This window comes from Mustela lutreola, chromosome 4, assembly GCF_030435805.1.
Source record: "Mustela lutreola isolate mMusLut2 chromosome 4, mMusLut2.pri, whole genome shotgun sequence".
Lineage (NCBI taxonomy): Eukaryota > Metazoa > Chordata > Mammalia > Carnivora > Mustelidae > Mustela > Mustela lutreola.
In genome coordinates this window covers 107,725,697-107,745,039 of record NC_081293.1, presented here as the reverse complement: position 1 = coordinate 107,745,039, position 19,343 = coordinate 107,725,697, and the positions used below count along the sequence as shown (strand labels likewise).

Sequence of the window (19,343 nt, the reverse complement as noted above, 5' to 3'; positions counted from 1 at the left end):
CAGCAGAGGGGACGGGACAGCTGGACAGCTGCATCCTTCTGGAAGGACGAGGGATGGCAGACTGTGTCACGTCGGGCCGCGCCTACAACGCACACAAGGACGGGCGGCAAGGCCCACATCTTGTCTTCGGGGAACACTTCTCCTTACCCCTGCAGAGCTGTCAAACAGCTCCGCAGCATTCTGGAGGCTTCTCTGTGTGCCCTCAGCCACCCGGGAAAGCCGGCTCAGCCCTGGTTCCTCCAACCCCATTCCCTCCCATTGAGTTTCGGAACTCATGTCGCTTTCCTTTCCCTGGTCTACCTGCTTCCTGTTCAGCTGCCCCACTCCGCGCCCACCGGCTCTCCCTGAGGCCAACCACCCCTCAAACATCAGACAGAGGACACAGTTCCAGGCTGACAGTAGCCGCTAGCTAGGGGCAGGATGGGAGTTCGCGCCGGTTCCGCGAGTCTTAAGTCCACGCTCGTACGCTTACATCCTGGAAGGATGGACGCGTCAGTGGGCGCGGACGAGAAGCAGGAAGGGCGTGGTCCGTGCAAGGGGTCGTCTGGACCCCACCTCTTACTGTCCCTGAGACCCTGTTACCTTTATGTCACAGGAGAAGGCCAGCAGTGACAACTGTCTCAGGGGACGGGAGGCAAAGTAAGTGGGGAGGAATTCGGCACCAGTCCCAGCCGGGACACCAGCCTCTGCCCGTTACTGAACATCCTTCGGCCACCGTCCTGCCTCCAGCTCAGCTGGGCGGCTATCTGTGTCCAGGCCTGTTACTGGATTTCTCAAAACTGGTTTACAAGGCATGCCAACTTTCTCGACAAAAGAACTGTAGAAAGCTTCTCGCTGAGTACCGATCGCCGCCCGCCCGGCGCTGAGCTAAGCCGCATGTCAGCACCGCCAGGTTTAACCCTCAGGAAAGGTCTCCATGGGCAAGCCATCAGCACTGCGTTGCAGACAAGGACACAGAGCTTCTGGGCGGCGAGGTGAGCTAAGAGGCTTGGTCCAAGGAGACCTGCAGTGATGTCTGGGGTTGCGCTCCGTCCCCACAGGGGCAGATGTCAGTCAGAACTTGAGGGTAAGATCACCCCACCCTCCTGCCTCTTCCCCCCAGATGCCGTAGGATGTGGCCTTGGGGGACTACTCGGCCACTGACATGGAGGGAGGGAATGACCCTCCCCTGGAATCAACAGACAGACTCTCGAACCTCATCTCCGGGGTCACAGCAATATTCCCGTGCTCCCCGATCTCTCGTCGGTCGACCCACACACGAAATTCACTAGAAACGACTCCCGTGCACAACAGGCAACCCGGGACCCCGCGCGAGCCTGCAGTCGGGAGGGGACGGTTCCGGCAGTGCTGGGACGGGGAGGGCGCGACACCTGCGGGTGGCAAGAACCAGAAGACGACGCTGACCAGCTCGGGCTTCGCTTTCTAAGAGACTACAGGGCTTTTTGTGCTAAGCGGCATTTGGGGTTTTTCCTGTCTCTCCCTCTTACCGGCCCCCATCCTTCCAGCCACAGCAGCACGCATGACCCTGGGTCCCAGCCCCCCACCCCCCACCCCCCACAGGCTCACCTGGGCCAGGCAGGAGAGCAGACCCCGGAGGGCAGGCAGGGACCCTGACAACGCCCCAAGGTAACGGCGTGAGCGGGGCATGCCCTGACTGCAGGTCTCGTGTGGAAGTCCTGGGCTCCTTCGTGCTCCCTCCGGCTCCAGCCGCATGGGGACCACAGTAAACCCCGTTCTGAAACTCCACGTTGCTCCTGGCGCCTGCCTTCCGCCTCGGCCGGCGGACAGCCCTGCTCCTCTCGGGAAGTGGGGGCCCAGCACCTGGATGCAGCCCCCGGGCCTCTGTGGCCAGGCCAGCCGACCTCCCTGGGGCCCTGCAGCAGGCGGTGGCAGCCGTGGAACCGGGCAGGCGTGCTTTCTTGGTTTTAGCGGAAGAATGTGCTGTGCTGGGAGCAGCCGGGCTCCCAAAGCCACACATCTGTGAAGCAGGCTCTCCTCTGCCCCAGGGAGTCCCGCAAACACAAAGCACCGCTTTCTTCTGGAAGGAGGAGCCCTCCCTCCGGGGGGCTGGGGCTGGGGCCTCTCTCGAAGAGTCTCAGGACCCAAGGGCTGCGGCCAAGTGACAGGAGACGCCTGGTTCCCTGGCTCTGGGACTCTGCATCCCTCTCCCCATTGCCCCTGCCCCTCCCCCACCACTGGGGAGTTCAGATTCCAGCCTGGGCACGCCCCCCTGCCCCCTCCCCCACAGTGGGCTGCTGGGGGATGGAGAGAGCAGGGCTTACCTGGGCAGCACGGGGCGCTGCTCAGTCCATGGAAGGTCCCAGGAAGTCGCGGGCCGGGCGGAAGGCGCTCGGCAGGCTGTCCCAGGCGGCCCTTTGAGTGAGCAGCGTCCCCCACCCCTGGGGCAGGGCGACTCTGGGTTCCGGCATCCCGGGAGGGGGGGGGGTCGGGGCGGGACAGGGGCGGCCACCTCCGCGGAGGCCCATTCAGAGGGCGGCGGGAAAGCGCGGCTGGGAAAGAATCCGGGACTGCGGCGCGGGCAGCCTGCCCAGTGGGTGCCTCCAGACCGGCCGGCCCCGCCTGCTCACTGCGGTCCGCTTCCTCTCCAGTCCTTCTCCGGCTTTAACCTCTTGCAAACCCCCAGCTGAAAGCCTCCCCAGCTCTGGTCCAGCCCTGGGGCCAGCCTCACCCAAGGGGCAGGCAGTGAGCGGGCAAGGACCTCCCCCCCCACAGCAGCCTCTGCTGCCCAAGGACCTGCCTCCCCAGTGCCACCTCCCCCAGTGTGGACCAGATCCCCTGGGATCTACTGCTCACAACGGAGAGGCCTCCACCACCCACCGGAGTCCCTGGTCAGCACAGCCCCATCTACCTGAGTCCCCTGGATGGGGACACCCGGTTCACTGGGCCCCACCACCACCTGAGCCCTTCACTCCACCCGTCCTAGGGCAGCAACCGGGACTCCTCCTCCAGCTCAGACCCTGCAGGTGGTCTTCCTGGGGGCCGCTGACTGACACCCCCACCCTTCCAGCTCAGGAAGGGTCTTCCTGGGGGCGGTCTTCCTGGGGGCGGCTGACTGACACCCCTCACCCTTCCACCCTCACCCACAGCCAGGGCCCTCGCTGGTGGCCTAGTCCACCAACAGGCCGCTGGCAGGCCTGAACCCTCCCCTCCTCCCTCTTCTCCGTTCATGTTCCTCCCTCCATCTAAAAGGCTAAGCTCCCAAACAAACTGGCAAAGAACTCCTATACACTCTTCAAAACCCATTTCAAATGACCCTGCATTTTTCCATGGCTCGGAACACCAGCCCTGGCAGGCAGATAGAGGCAGGTGCTCCATCCCTCGTGGCCTGAAACTAGACGGGTCCGCAGAACACAGCAGAGGCACGCAGCCTTCGAGACTGAAGTTCCCAGAAGCAGATGTGCACCTCCTGGCTGTGGGCCCATCAAGCGCAGCACAGAGTAGGCACTCGCCCCTGCCCCCCTCCCCCACAGGTCGGGCCTGTAGCCCTCAAATCCCAGCACCGAGGCTGCTGCTGCCCCCTGAGCCCACCCTCGGGGAGAAGAAGGGGTCGCAGCCCTCCCAGAACACGCGTCTCTTGCTCTCAGTCCAGCGGGGCCTCCACAGCAGCACAGTGGGACCACACATGCATACACAGGGCTGCGGCCAGCCATGCCATCCTGTGCCGCCCACCTAGCTCCAGGGTGACCCTCCAGCCTGCTCGCCTCGCCGCCATGGTAGGAGCCGACAGGTAAGAGCCCCTCACACGGCCCCTCACACAGTACGCCCCGGACCCCCAGGACCAGTTCTCTGAGCTCCTGGCCAGGAAGTGCCCCAGGACAGCTACCCCAGGTCTGTGCAGGGCACTTCCTCTGGCTTGTTTATGTGTCTGTGGCAGGGGCAGCAAAGCATCTGTCGGAAACGTCTGCCCACAGCCCGGCATGGCCTCAGCCGGCGGATGGACGGGCCCTTCCCATGGCCCAACTCTCCCTGAACAGAAAGGAAGGTGATCGTGGTGCAGCCAGGCCCAGGAAGCCATTCCCAGGGCGGGCTCTTCCTGTGGTGTCCAGCAGACGCTACAGGGCTGACGGACGTGGGGCAACCGTCAAGAGGCTGAGGGGAAGCAGGACACGCTTTCTGAATACCGCTGCTGTGCGACTTTGTGCAAGCATGCCATGACCGGGACATGGTCTACGGAGACCTAAGAACCTTCTGGAGATGTGTCTGCCCAGCCTGCCTCTCTGCCGTGCTCGGTCCCCTGAAGCTGCTGTCCCCCCTGCAAGAGAGCCTGGGTCAGCGGAAGGACACTTCTGAGCTCCCCCTTGCTGCACCCCGGCAGGGTCACCCCATGATCAGTGGGGTCACAGGTCCAGTGTGGACATGCCCAGCTGCCCTCCCTCGGCGCACTTGGCTCAGACGGTGCCCACTGGCCCAGCAGGTTCCCTCAGTGAGGCCGAATCCAACTCCCACGGCGGGGCCCCTGCAGGATGGCTCTGAGGACTTGGGTGTCGGCCCCAGCCGGGAAGTTCGGGAGCCTCGCAGTGGAAGCCGCTGAGACAGGGGGCGGTGGGGGGTGTCACTCGTGCAGATCACAAGCCTTTCCAGAGACTATAAAAGGGGGCTCCAGGCCACACAGACGTGATGTCCGCTGACCCACATGCAGGTCTCCAGCAGGGGTTCTGCCCTCGAACACAGAACTACAGGGTCTCAGGAAGGCCCCGCAGGACACACATGGGACATGAATCCTCCCGCCAGCACCCAAGGAGGCGTCCTCTGGGCTGCTTCCGACCCAGCCTGATCATCTGTTCTTGCAGAGAAGGGATGGAGAGCAGACGCGACTTCACAGCAGCCCAAGGTCAGGGTTCCCCAAAGCCTGGCCAGACTGCCTGCACCTGAGGGCACACAAAATTCATGCACAGGCCCCCCCCTCCCCACACACTCTGGGCTTTGCTGGAGCATCAAAATGTTCTCCCAACTCCGGGGCTCCTTGTTTCCTACCAACGTGCTCGTTCTCTACGGAAGCGTGCGTAGTGCATGATCGTGGTAAATGCTCACAAAGCAAAGAGCCCCTCGACCCAGGCCCAACTGGCAGTGCCCCCACGTGGCGTTTAAGCGCCCTGCTCCACGTGTACGCAGACACGTGCTCAGACGTGACAGCATTTGAGCCAAAGACCGTGTCTCCACACCTCAGCAGAGCAGACCCTCTCTGACCAGAGGCTCAGGTGAACACTCCCAAAGGCTCAGGGCGGGGGGGACCATGGCCAGGAACCAGGGACAAGAGGCAGAGGGCCTGTCCCCCTGCTTGTGCTCTCTCAAGTAAATAAAACTTTAAAAAAAAAAAAAAAAAAAAAAAGGTGTCCTGACAGGCCCCACAGCTAGACACAGATCACCGGGGAGGCGGCTTGGGACCCCCAGAGTCTGTCCCCCACGGGCTGGGGCTGGTCCTGCACTTGGCAGGCAGGGCTCCGAGTAGAGGGACGTGCACACCCCACCCCTCACCAGGGAAACACGAAGAAACTCTGCTCTAAGAGTCAGTAACGGTCTGGCGGAGGGGGAAGAAATGAGCAGATTGGAACACATCGGGAAAAACAAAGACCCCTCTGAACCAAAGCAGCACACAAAGGGCGGCATTCACCACGGCCGGGAAACGGCCGGCTCACGTGGGGACACTTCCAGGCTGGCCCGTTGGGGGTGAGGCATGCGGAAGGCCGACCCGGCGCGCCTCCAGAGCCGCCTTCCAGCGGGTGGATGGACGCTCTCATGCCTGGGCCTGGCCGCACATGGATGCCAGCAGCCCGCGGGGGGCTTTATTGTTAACTAGAATTTGAAACACTCAAATTTCTCTCTTCGTTTTCCTCCTCGGGGGACCCAGGGTTCAGGGGCCAGTGCACTGGTGCGCGATCCACACCAGCTCCTGGGGTCCCCAGTCCCCACGGCTCCTGGGGTCCACAGTCCCCACGGTTCCTGGGGTCCGCAGTCCCCGGAAGGCCTTCTCCAGCACAGACTGGCCTGCAGTGGGTGTCACGGGTGTGCGCGGTCACGGAGACTCCTGTCTGGGCACGCGTGCACCTCCGCACAAACGCGTCACCAGGACCACGCCGGCGTGCTCGCCTGCAGGGTCTGCAAGGCGCAAAGCCCTGGCGGGGTCGAAGAACATCGCGCGCTCCTATCCAGCCCTCATTCCTGCTATAAACATTCTCATCAGAACTTCGTAGTTTCAAAAGAAAAGCAGAGCTGGATACAGGAAGGAAAGGGGACGCCTGGTAGAAGCGTTTTACAATCTGTCAAGCTTTGAAGAACGACAGCTTTTTTTTTTTTTTAAAACAAAAATAAAACACTGGTCTCCAAGCACTGTCTCCGGGTCCGTCTCTCAACAAGAAGGTCCTGGAGACGCCCTCGGGCAGACATCGCCCGTCTGAAACCACGTCCAGCACACCCCTGTACCCCGAGGCTGGGGAAACCCACGAGCTCCATCCTTCCCTGGCGATCAGAATCCCTCCTGGTCAGCACGACGGCCCCCATGACGGGAGAGGGGACGCCGCACCTGTGACAGCCCGGGCCCCAGCAGGACCAGCCCTGCTCCCCAGAACGATGAAGACAAAATGGAGGTGGTATAAAGTATAAAGGCGTCCTCCCTCTAGAAACTAACGTTGCCCATCAATCATTCTTCTTGCTGCTGGTAGTCCCCCTGAGCGAGGTGGGGGGGCTCTAAACGCCCCCTGGGAAGCCTCAGAGGACAGTGGGTGAAAGCAGACAAAGGCAGGGTCCCACAGGGGCACTAACCACCCCTGAGAGGCTCACGTTCCCGGCGGGTTTCACATTCAGTGAATTCCACCTCAACTAAACGAAACTCTCATGGATCACATTCGAAGATGACGGACACCGGAGACATATTTTGTGATGAAACATTCCCGTTCTTCCCCACTTACGTGGGGAATATCAAGACTGAGGCTCGGGTTGGAAAAGGCAGCCTAACTGATGAGGGAGCAGGAGGCTGGCTGAGGACAGAGCAAAAGCTGGCGTCTTGCACCCCCTCTCCACCTGCTCCCCTCCGTAATATGTGTAGCATTCCTCAGGCACCCCTGACTGCCATAAAACGATAAACAGTTAACTTGCAGAGATCACAATCCTGCAGGACAGGAATCTCCCTTGCTCTACAGATGTCCTAGAGATCTACAAACAGGGAGGTTACCTTATCAATAGCACAAATTTCCAGAGGCAAATAACTCTTGGTTCCTGAAGCCCTAAGGTCTCCCTCCTCACCATAAACCGGAGAAGGCTGAGGTAGAAGGGAATGTAAATGATAGCCGGATCATAACACCCCACCAAGAATCTCCCAACTATCTTAATGTTAATGCCTGACCTAAAGACGACATTGACCAAGCCATAAGGGCAAGCCCCCCCCCCCCCCCGCACCTTGTAGGCCCTCCCTAACATGTGAGAACTCTGTTGAAATCTCCCATCCCTTCACCACCTCCCCCCAACCGTGCTACCCTCACAACCGGGGGCAGCCGCCCCTCCGCTTGCCCATGGGTCCTGTCCCCGTGCTCTAATAAACCACCTTTTGCACCAGCGACATCTTAAGAATTCTTTCTTTAGTCGTCGGCTCCGAACCTCACCCCACCGAACCTGACTTAGGTTCTGGGACTTCATCGTAACTGCTCCTCTGACCTGTATCTTTCTCTCCTATGAATGAACCCCTCCTTCACTGAAACTCTTAAAACTCTGTTTCAAGAAGCACGTTGAAAAGGCTCTGCGCCCACATCCAGCCTGTGGGGCTCCCCCCACTCCACCAGGCAGCCCTCTGAGGCTGCCTGGGCTCCTGCAATCCACTTCCACCCCAACACATCTGCCCTGAGACACAGACCCACTGGTCGGGGGTGGGTCCCCCAGCACCGCCCTCCCCATGCCAGCCCCACGTCCAGGCTGTCACCTGGGTTCTGAGTGACCAGCCACAGACCAGACCAGACCACGGCCCCTCGCTAGGCTTGATGAAGTCGCTGGAGCGGCTCACAGAACTCAGGGCCGCGGTTCACTCCCTGATCATCGGTTTGTTATCAAAGGGTTAATTCAGGAAGGGACAGAAGAGCCGCCAGGGGAGGGGTCTGGGGAAGGGGGCACAGGGCTCCCATGACCCCCTCAGGGCCCACGGTCCCCACATCTCCATCTGCTCAACAACCTGGGAGCTCTCCAGACCCTGTCCTTTGGGTTTTTGTGGGGATTTCATTACAGGGACGTGACTGATCAATCATGGCCCTGGGTGACTGAATCAACCTGAGCCCCTCCCCTCCGGAGGTAGGGGGTGGGGCTGAGAGGTCCCATCCTGTCATCACGTGGTCGGTTCGCCTGGCAACCAGCCCCCACCCCCAGGTGCTTCCCAAACATCCCCTCGTTAACATCACAAGAGACCCCTTCCTGCTTCTCCCCTTAAGGAATTCCATGGGTTTGGGGAGCTCTGTCTCAGCAAAGGGCTCAGAAACCAAATCTGTCTTTCTTACTAGGAATCACAGTATCACAGGTTCATATCTGGAATTGCTGAGAATTCTGGGGATGGTGTCCCCATGGGCCCCCGTCTCCCGGGGTGGGACACAGGCGGGTGAGACATGCACTGGACACACTGCCTACCCAGGCTTGCACTGGTGGGTCCTAGGTGGGGCAGAGCTGCAGGTCTCTGTCCTCAGGGGGCTCAATACCTCAGACGGGAAACCTTGAAGCATACGTTCCTGGGTCCAGCTCACGGCCCCACATGCCCCAGCACCGGAGCCCCGTCCCGTCCCAATCCTTCTGGTACCAGCACCTCTGGGAGAATCCACAGTATCTGAATTCATGTTTAAACACTGATTGTTTGGGTAAATGCTTAAAGGTGCCTCGCTGTCCTGGGGGGGGGGGGGGCGGTGCTGAGAGAGGAGCTTACTGGGCCCCACCCCCACAGCAGCAGGAGTGGGTCAGGGAGGGGCAGTCCCAGCACTGACCCCCTTAACCCCAGGACTTTGGCTTCTCCTTCCAGCATCTGTCTCTACACCTGGGGCACCCTGAGGCATGCTTTTTAATTATTCTGCTTGTTCAGTGCATAGGCTTGTTTCTGGCGAGGGGAGGATGTGAGGGGCTCAAGGCAGGGGGCAGGCGAGGCAGGCTCCAAGGACACCTGGTACTGAACCTAGGGGCCCAGAGGACCTGGAGGAAACCAGAACAGAGGACACATGGGCCGGGGGAGCAGAGTGCACACGCTGCCCCCCCCCACCCCAGAGCCACAGGGCACGGTGGGCCTGACCTGGGACAGAGTCCCTCTGTGACCACACCAGAGTCAGGGTTCTAGGAGCCCCTTCTCCCAGAGGCCTGGACCTTGGCCTTGGCTGGCTCTCCCTGTAGGACCCTATCTTAGCCCAGATTCTGCAAAATCATCTCTCCCCAGCCCGCAGGGGCTTCCGCCCTCCAGCAGCAAGAATCCTGTAGGGCCAGGTTAGCAAGAATCCCCCTCCCCTGACATCCCATTCAGGAACTTTGCATCCACGGACCATCCCTCTGCTCTGGGCTCTCCGCTGCTGCAGCAGGACCAGATGACATCTGTCTTCCCCACCTTCAGCAGACGCCTGCCTGTCTCTGACGCCTGTCCTGCGGGTTGTCCCGGAAGCCACCGACCAGGACTCAGCGGACACCCCGTTATCTTCGAGACAGTGGAAGGGATTCTGTGTTAAGCGTCACACTGACCCCGTGCTGAGACCATCGTGGGAACAGCAACGAAGTCAGAACTTGAGATTTCTCCCTTAGCCTAGTTAGCGGGTCCTGAACCCTGCTCCCCGTCACACACGCTCCAGACCGCCTCACCAGGGAACAGCCAGTACCAACTGGTTCTCCCCACGGTGGGATCCCTGGATCTGTCGTCCCTGCTTGCGCGTATACCAACAGGAGGACAGCGCTGGTGAGTGGGAGTGCACACGTGTGGACCGCACCCACGTTTATTCACCACCAAGGGCTCCCGGAGTTAACCTGAACTCCTTGTTACATAACATTCCACACACATAAAGAAGCAGGCAGAACAGTACGATAAGGTCCCCACCCAGCTTGCCAGCACTGCTCCAACCACACACACCCCATCTCCTCCAGTGGGACCAACACTGGGCTTGTGAGTCTGAGATCATTCTGGATTCGTACGCGGAGGTCAGGAATTACACAGAGATGCTCTATAAACACGGGGGTACAGGATTCTGCACAAGTGTCAGTCTATTTCTTCAGGATAAAAACTCAGGGCTCCTCGTCGAATCACATGTATTGACATGTAAAGGTTTTTTAAGGAAAGTGCCAGACTGTCTCCACGGAAAGGCTGCACGTGTCCCACTCCAACTAGCAGGACAGGAGAGTTCCAGTTCCTCCACTTCTCGCCAGCACTCGGTGTTGAAACTATTTTTCATTTTACCCGTTTCGCTGGGTCCACCAGTGATCTCTTGCATTTCCCCAGTGGTAATGATGCTGGGCGTCTATCGTGTGCATATCTGCCGTCTGTCCATCTTGTTCAGGGAGAGGTCTCCTCCTGGCTCTTACCGGCTTTCTGATCAGGTTCTTTCTTCTTCTACTGCCGAGTATTTTGAGTGCAGAATCTTCTCTCAGTCTGTGGTCTGCCTTTTCACCTCCTGGCAGGTTCTTCCTATAGAAAATTCTTTCAGTTTTGATCAAGTCCTACTTAACCAATTTTCCCTTTTATGGATTGCACTTTGGGTGCTAATCTAATTAAGCCTTGAGTAGCCTGGATCCCAAAGATTTTCTGCTATGTGTTTTTCCTTAAAGTTTTACAGTGTTATATTTGTTTATGATCTCTTTTTAAGTTAACTTCAGTATAAGATACAAGACTTTGGTTCACGTTCTTTTTTTTTTTTTTTCCAACGGTGAGCACCGTTTGTTGAAAGGACGGTTTCGCCCTCATTGACTTATCTTGCATATTTTCTAAAAGAAATCAGTTGGGCAGATTCGTGTGGGTGTTATCTTTGGGTTTCCCATTCTGTTTCCCTGGTCTTGTGTCTGTCCCTTGCCCCACACCACACAGTCCTCATTTCTGTGGTTACCTAGAAAGTCTGGAAAGTCATCAATCCATGCCTCTCCCTTTATTCTTTTTTCAAAATGATTTTAGCTAGTCTACTTCCTTTGTATCTCTGCATACACCTTAAAATTATCTTGTCTATAAAAATAATCTTGCTGGGATTTTGATAGGAACTGTGGTAAAACTGTGTATCAGTTTGGGAGGAACCAACATCTTCACCAGGGTCTTCCAATCCATGAACATGGTATGCCACTCCATCTGTTTGAATCTTTGATTTCTTCCATTGACACTGTGGAGTCTTCAACAGACAAGTCTTGCATATTTTCTTAGGTTTACGTCATATATATATATATATACATATACACACATATGGTTTGTTTGATCTATTATGAATGGCACTGTATATTTAATTTAGGTCTTACACATTTACTGCTGGTCAATGCAAATATAATTGACTTTTGTGTGCATCTCCTGGGTCCTGCAATCAGCTGATGTCCCTTACTTGTTCTGGGAGGTCTTCTTCCTAGATTCCTTGGAATTTTCCACATAGATAAAATCATGAATCTGCGAAAAGGGACAGTTTTATTTCTCCCTCTCCACTCTGTGGCCTTGTGCCCCCTCTTCTCGTGTGACAATCCTATAGAATTCCCAGCATTATGTGTAAGCTGTACAGTTTTAATAGATTCTACTAGGTTGAGGAAGGTCCCATCTGTGCTATTTTGCTGGGAGTTTATAGTCAGAACAGATGTAAATTTTGTCAAAAAAATTTTTCTTTGCATCTACTGATAGAAACTCATCTGGGCGCCTGGGTGGCTCAGTGGGTTAAAGTCTCTGCCTTCAGCTCAGGTCATGATCTCAGGATCCTGGGATCGAGCCCCGCATCAGGCTCTCTACTCAGCGGAGAGCCCATTTCCCTTCCTCTCTCTCTGTCTGCCTCTCTGCCTGCTTGTGATCTCTGTCAAATAAATTTTAAAATCTTTAAAAAAAAAAAAAAACAACCTCATATGGCTATTTTTTTCTTTATCCATTAAATACGATGGATGATACTGATGGAATTTGAAATATCAAAAGAGCTTCGCATCCCTAGAGTAAATCCCACCTGATAAAAGTGTGTAATTTTTTAATATACACTATTATTCTATTTCCTTGGGTTTGGTTAAGGGATTTTGTGTCTGTTCATAAGGGATAATGGCCTCTTGTTCCTTTTTTGTTCTCTTTGTCTTATTTTGGTACCAGGGAACACTGGCTCCATGGAATGAACCAGGATGTGTTCCTTCCCCTTCATTTCTGGAAGAGGTTGTGAAGAATTCGTGTTAATTCTTTATACGTTTGGTTGAATTCCCCAGTGGAACCATCAGGGCCTGGAGAATTCTTTGGGGGCAGGGGGAATGTGTATGTCATGGATGAATTTCCTCACTAGCTACAGGGCATCCAAAGTGCCTAGTTCACACTGAACAAGTTGTCATGGTGCATCGTCATGGTGAACCACTATGTACAGCGCTGCCATCCTCTTCCTGTCTACAGGCTGTGCAGTGAGGGGCCCCTTTCATTCCTGATATTAGCAATTTGTTTCTTCCCTATTTCTCATTCATCTTTGGAAAGACTGACCAACTCTCTCGATCATCTCCAAGAACCTGTTCTTTTTTAATTTCTTTTTTCTATTATTTCCTCATTCATAATTCAAAAAACAGTGATTTCTGTTTGTATTTTAAATATTTTCTTCTTTAAAAAATAAATTATTTTTTTTTTCTTTCTGGGGATCTTGGGGTTAACCTTTTCTAGGTTCTGGAGGCAGGCATTCAAATTCTTCATTTCAGATTTTCTCCTTTCTTAACGTATATGTTTACTGCCATGAGTGTTCCTCTCAGCTCTCTCTGAGCTCTGTGCTACCACTTGTGAAATATTTTACTTTCATTTTATTCACTTTGGTATACTTTGTGATTTCCCCCGAGATTTTCTCTTGGACCCACGAATTATCTGCAAAGGGGCTGCATCACTTCCAGGCGTTTGGACATTTTCCTGTTACCTTTCTGTTACTGGTTTCTGGTCACATTCCCTGTGTGGCACCCATTCTCTCTGCTCTGCGGAAGCCTGTTCCACAGCCGGGGATGTGGTCCATCTGGGTTCCGCGGTCTCGGGGCCACAGCCAGTCCACCGCTCAGCTTCCTGGCATCTGTTTGACATACCGCCGGGAGGGAACAGGGAACGCCACATCTACTCCATGCCAGGAGGCCAACACCACCCTCCTGACGGGGGTTTACGTATATACACAGTGGCACCTGGCGCTAAACAACACAGAGCCGGGCACCGGGTTAGATGCCGAGCACATCCCACCCCGACCCTGTGCGCCGGTCACAGATGAGGCATTCTTGTGTTTGCAGATGAGGCAACCTGTTCAGCGGGTCACTAACTATGCGCGGCACAGCTATTCTGTGACCGGACTCACGTCAGGGCCCCCCCAACCTGACGGTGTAGAACAAAGCACACCTGGCTGGGGGGAGGCTGGCCAGTGCGCAGTCCCGGCTTTGCCCCCTGCCCGCTGTGTGGCTTGGGCGATGTACTGGGCCTGTGTCCATTTACCCACCCGTGAGCAGGACGACAGGGACAGTGAACCCCAAAATGAGAATGCAGGAGGAGAGAAATCATGCTGCAAAGACCATAGGGCAAATGACATCTACACACGCATGAGCTGCCGCAGTCCCAGCACACAGGACCGCCACATGCAAGCAGGGTCTCCGCGCTCTGCCGGCCTGGTGGCCCCTCAGAGGTCCACGCCGTGTGGGTGGGTCTCGGAGCCCTTCGTGGACCAACAACATTGGGGACGGTCCAATTAAAAATCCAGAGGACTCCCAGGTGTTCTTAGGATGCACCAGCTGCCCCTTGACCGCATTTGCCTTTCCCATCTGAGCTCAGAGCCCTACATCGCCCACGCGGGGACACACACGCAAGTCTTTCGGGACGTGCCAGCTGTGCTGGGTGTGCAGACCGTGCGCCACACACAGATATGCCAGCCACACTGCCCACGGGCCTGATGCCCCAGAGCTGGCACCCCTGCTGAGTATGCCGACCTCCTGCCTTCCCAGGCCTTTCTCAAGTTCCAGAAGGTTCCACATTCCCCTCATGCTCCTCTACACAGTGAGCCTAGAGGCCCAGTCAGGGACTGCTCCTCAGTCTGAAGTTTCTTTCTGGTATTTTCTTTCCTCGGGCTCATCACCCATGTCCCACGGCCGTCACCAGCAAAGCTGGTGTTAATATACTGAAATGAGTCCTGGGTCACGGTCGGTTCCCGGAGGAGGGGCGAGTGGAGGCGCAAGCCGTGTCCCTGTGTTTGTTGCACCTACGTCGTTCCGATGCAAGACAGACACACGACGCTGTGCGTGCGTCTCCGCGGTGTGATGCTTCTACAGCCACATACACACGAACCGCACCACACACCCTGCCTTGCCCGCGGGTCAGCCCCACCTGCCAGGAAAGGCCGGTGGGTTAACTGCTCCGCACATAAAGAGAAGCGTGTAAGGTCTTAAAGCCGATGGGACCTTGGAGGACAGCCCTTCCTGTAAATGACACTCAGATCCGGTTTTATCTGGGGAAACGGACACAGCACCAGCTGTCCTCACTGCGCCCTTCACGGGGCGCCTGAGGACCCCTCACTGATGCCCCAGAGCTGGCAGACCCTCCCCAGGGCAGAGAAGGAGCAGCAGAAAGCAGCTAGGAGCAGAGAAGAAAGATTTCAAAGCGCACACAGGGCTTCAGCTGCACACCCCACCCCATGCTTGAGGCCAGGCTGTCCTGGACACTCAAGGCAAGGGCGGTGTGCACAGGAAGAGGTGCTGACTGGCGCCATCGCTGCTGCTCTGCTGCTGTTCTCTCACCTGGGCCGACGTGCCCTTGAACTCCCTGCCGAGCACGGGGGACGTGTGCCAGGGCCGCAACAGATGCGTCCTCGAGGTCGTCACCCTCCTGGAGAGAGCCAGGACCATGGGTGGCAGGGGTGGGGTTTTGGGCGGCCCTGAAGCACTGAGCCGGGCTTGCTGACCCCGCAGGGCCCAGTTCCTCTGTAAAGGGTGGGGCGGGCATTCCAGCGGCTGCTTCCAGCTCCAAGGAACAGTAGGGGGAGGTCAAAACCATGGATACTGCACCCCGAGCGCCCACGAGCTTTCCCCTTGCTCGCAGGTCGCAGGCCGTGGTTAGCTCCCAGCGGGCTGCACTCCCCGGGCCTTTTGAGGTGCCCGAGACATGGCGCCCACGGAAACATGTCCACACAAGCCGCTGCCAGAGTGGAGGAAAGGAGGGATTCTTACCGTGAGTGTCTCTGTACAGACCACCGGCGCTGCCCGCCTGCAGCACTGGCGGGGTGAAGGGCGCGTAACGTGGGGGTGTTGTGACTGGAAAAGAAAGCAAAGTTCTGTCGCCGCGTCCTCCCTGAAGGGGTGCGGCTGTCTACCACGCGGGCGCAGTATCTTGCTTACCGTACGGTGTTTCTGGAGACACAGGAAACGCCGGCGTGGGAGAGGCAGAGTCAGCGCCGCCCTTGGTTGGTGTGAAGGTCCTGCCGCTGATCCCACTGGGGTCTGGGGGGTACGTGGCGGCCACCGTCTGGAATGGGCACGGAGAGTCAGGTGAAGGCCACCCCCTGACGACAGGCCCGGGCTGGCCCACACGTGGGGATGGCGGTCAGGGCGCCACACGCAGTGCAGCCATCAGCAGCCACCATGAAGAACTTCAGTAACTCAAAGGAAGGGGGAGTCCCTGCAACCCAGCCACCTGCGACCGTGTGGAGCCGGCAGAGAGGGGGGCGGGCACCCAGTGGAGTACAGACAAAACCCATTCCTTATCGTGGGCAATGAGACCAGGGCATGGAGAAAAAGCAGAAGGACTTCTCCAAATAGTCCTTTTCTAAGCTACTCTGGGCTCCAAGTTTCCACCTGGACAATGAGAAAACACTGACGGGGACGCGCTCATCGTTCGGGGTTCAACCTACCTTACTACATTCTCATTAAAGCCTGGAAATGCGCCCTGGATCCCACCACGGGGGCCACGGCCACGCTGACCCACTTTCTTCCTGCTTCCCTCCTGTGGCTTAAGACCACGGGCAAGTCCATGTCCTCCTTGGCCACCACCGTGCACCCTCGAACCCCCCGCATGTTCCCGCCTCCCCCCACTGTGCAGTCTGAGCGATGAGATCCAGCAGAGCCCACGGTGGCCATGCGGTGCCTTCTGGGGGCAGGGCTGCACACCTGGGCTCTCCCAACCACACCCCTGCCTTTCTGGGAGAAACCCCACCTGCGAGATGGGAGGGAGGCGGGGTGGCAACAGGACCCCAGTCAGGGAAGGGGCCTGGGGATGGTGCCTACCTCCTTGGCATCTGCTGGAGAGAGGAAAGACGCCAGACCTGTGGCCTGGTCTGCACCAGGGGTCTTCCCCCATCCGCATCTGGAGAAGGCTGGCTGCCCCCCAGCATCGTTGTCATACTGCCCGAGGCTCAGCTTCCGGAATCTTACGCCCAGCGGCTCGTCCCCCGAGGAGCCTGACAAGAGACACACACGTGGACTGCAGGTGCTTTTCCCACAGCGGAGGACAGAGTCCTTAACTAAAAGCTGACTACAATTCCCCAAACTGACACTTACTTTTCCTAGTTCCCAGAACCTTTTCAGCTCCCACTGCCCATTCCCCTCCCCCTGCCCCTGGCGACCTCTGGTCTTCCCGGTTTGGGACGTTTCCTAGAAACGGAATCATCCCCCGGGTGTCCTCTGCTCTCTGGCTTCCGTTGCCAAGCGTGCTGTCCCAGACTGTCACTATGGGAACCCACTTTTGTTCATTTCCCGCTTCTCCCAGCATCATTCCCAGAAGGGGTCTCTGTGCCTCTGCTCCCCGCTGCCTCGCACAATCCAGCGCTGTGGAAGCATGAGGGAGAGCCCGTGAGGCCGGGATGGAGCCCGTCCCCCGTCCTGGACCGTGCACGGAGGATTCTTGGTGGCCGCTATGCTGCGGTCTGCACGCTGACCGTATTGCTTTCACAACCAGAAAAACAAGATGCCGGACATCACTGGAGCTCAACAGCAAAACCCCTCAAACCTCTTTTCCGAACTGTATTGAAGAATCGGCGACATCCACCTGCCAGAGCCCATGTTTCTCCTTTTCCATGAAGAAGCCACACCCGGGGAAAGGGGAGCAGGAGACCAGAGGCAGGTGGGACAGACTCAAGCTAAAGCAGCACCACGGGAACCGGAGGGTGCGCTCAGCCCTCCCCGCAGCGGGGGTCCCTTCTGAGAAGGACCATGGGGAGAAGGGGCAACAAGCCCCGGGCTCCCTTGGGGGACCTCCTGCGAGCACCAGGCCCCAGATGCTAAACCCTGGACGCCTCAGTCCCATCTCCGCCCCCGCACAGCCCCAGCCCCACACTCCTGTTTAGACAACCCCCGCCCCGCTCTTCCCAAGCGCTCCTCTTCCCAGCCGGCAGCCAGGACACGGGGACCTCACCAGCCCCTCAGTCACAGAGGATGCTGCAATCGATGCAGCAAACACAGCAACCCGGGACCACAGAGCCCACAAAATCCCTGGGGAACCACTCATCCACCCACAGTCCTTGTCACCAGAGGGTTGGCCTGGGCACAGCTCTTCCTCTGACGAGTGCCGTGAGCCTGTCCCACCGGGTGACCCAGCGGCCCCTCGGCTGGAAGTTCACATCTTCACTTTGGTCTCTTTTCCTCCTGCCACCAGACACCACATACCCTGGGCCTCTGGGTCCCCCCCCCTCAGGCTTAAAGCTGGGTAGGTATCCCTGGGAGACCCTCTCAAGGCTATTCTCAAACACGAGCATGTCTCATTTTTGCAAATCCACTTCATTCCCAGGGAGGGGGTGGTGCTGGGGTCAAGGACAGGACAGACACCCCCCCGCTGAGCCGCAAACCCTGTGTCAGCTTGGCCTTGGCCAGGGTCCAGGAGGCTCAGATTCCTGTGGGGTGCAGGGGCTCGAAGACTGGCTCATTCGGTCATTCAGCAGATACGCAGGGACGGAGCGCGGCTGTGATCCGTGATCAGCCCCAGGACAGAAGGCGTCTCAGCCCCAGTCTTTGATGGATGCGACTTACAGCCACCGTCACCAGAAGGTGTGGTGAGGCCCCCAGGGCAGGGAAATTCCCGGGTACCCGGACTCCCCCGCTGAGCCCCCAAGGGAAGCCCAGGATTCAGGCCAAGACCATGGGGTGCCCACAAAGCGCTTCGCAGCAGGACTGAATTCAGCCTGACCTGGGAGATCAGCAATGTGGTCGCCAACTGCCACGGAGTCGACGGAGCGGCAGGAGGGGACTGGCTCAGATTACTCAATAAAAACCTGGATTAAACAACAACAACGACAAAAAACCCAGAAGCCCCTTGACAAGTCTGCACCTGTTCGTAAATACACCGATCTTTCGGTAAGTGTAAGGAAGATACAAAGATACCCCTTTGTATCTTCCTTACACTCCAACCGGCGATTCAGACGTCTGGAGGTGACTGTCTGATCTTGTCCACAGGTGAAGGACTTGAGAACTCACAAGGTGGGGTCCCGGCCCCTCCTCTGCCCTGTCGAAATCAAGCCCAGACCAGGCCTCACCACCCTGATCCTCAGCACTTGACATCCCTCCAGCTTCCAAATTCCACAACAGGGTTGGAAAAGGTTTGTACCAGCCCTCCGGGTGGGCGGGGTCAGCCTTCCGGGTGGGCGGGGTCAGCCTTCCGGACGGGCGGGGTCAGCCCTCTGGATGGGCGGGGTCAGCCCTCCGGGTGGGCGGAGCGCATGCCCAGGCAGAGCCATAAATACAAAACAGCCATTCTCAAACTTGGCTGCACATTAGAATCGCATTAAAATTCCTGGTGCGCAGACCTCACCCCTTCCCTGGGAAGGCAGAACCCACGGGAGTGTGGCCCAGAGCCTGGCATTTTTCTAACAACTTCCTGGTGCCCCTGACTCATGACCACGCCGTCGAGCACAGAGGCAGGTCTCCACTGGGGATGCCGAGACGTTCCAAAGGTGGGGGGCATTTAAAATCATTCTGATGCCCCCATCGCAGCCCAGGTCAACCTACGCCGGCCCTCTGCAGGCAGACTCTGTCTCCGAATCTGGTAATGCTCCCAGGTAACTTCTCTCTGTAGCCGAGGGGGCCATCTGCGGCCCCAGAAAGTAAATGGAAACCTCCAAGAACACGCCCTTTGTGATGGATCTGGGCCCCTAGAATGTGAAGTGCCCAGAGCCATTTATTTACCTCCAGACAACCTCAGAAGAATGAAGTGCTGGGTCATACAGGCAAGCACACTGGGTTCTGGAAACTCCCTT

The 19,343-nt window shown here is 57.4% G+C and overlaps 1 protein-coding gene and 1 long non-coding RNA gene across 10 annotated transcripts in view; both read right to left on the bottom strand.

Annotated features, from left to right (window-relative positions):
• Positions 1-19,343, bottom strand: part of TNS3 (tensin 3) — a 201,825-nt gene that overhangs the window by 36,057 nt on the left and 146,425 nt on the right. For all 9 annotated transcript variants that reach the window (XM_059170656.1, XM_059170657.1, XM_059170650.1 and 6 more), the window contains 3 exons: positions 16,384-16,556; positions 15,499-15,625; positions 15,331-15,414 (listed from right to left, as the gene is read on the bottom strand). In XM_059170656.1, the coding sequence (XP_059026639.1) occupies positions 15,331-15,414; positions 15,499-15,625; positions 16,384-16,556 (384 nt within the window). The remainder of the gene's footprint in view (positions 1-15,330; positions 15,415-15,498; positions 15,626-16,383; positions 16,557-19,343) is intronic.
• LOC131829175 (uncharacterized) lies at positions 9,913-14,895 on the bottom strand. The gene is made up of 2 exons (XR_009352758.1): positions 13,056-14,895; positions 9,913-11,593 (listed from the first exon to the last, which is right to left on the bottom strand). It is a non-coding gene; the product is annotated as an uncharacterized LOC131829175 (long non-coding RNA).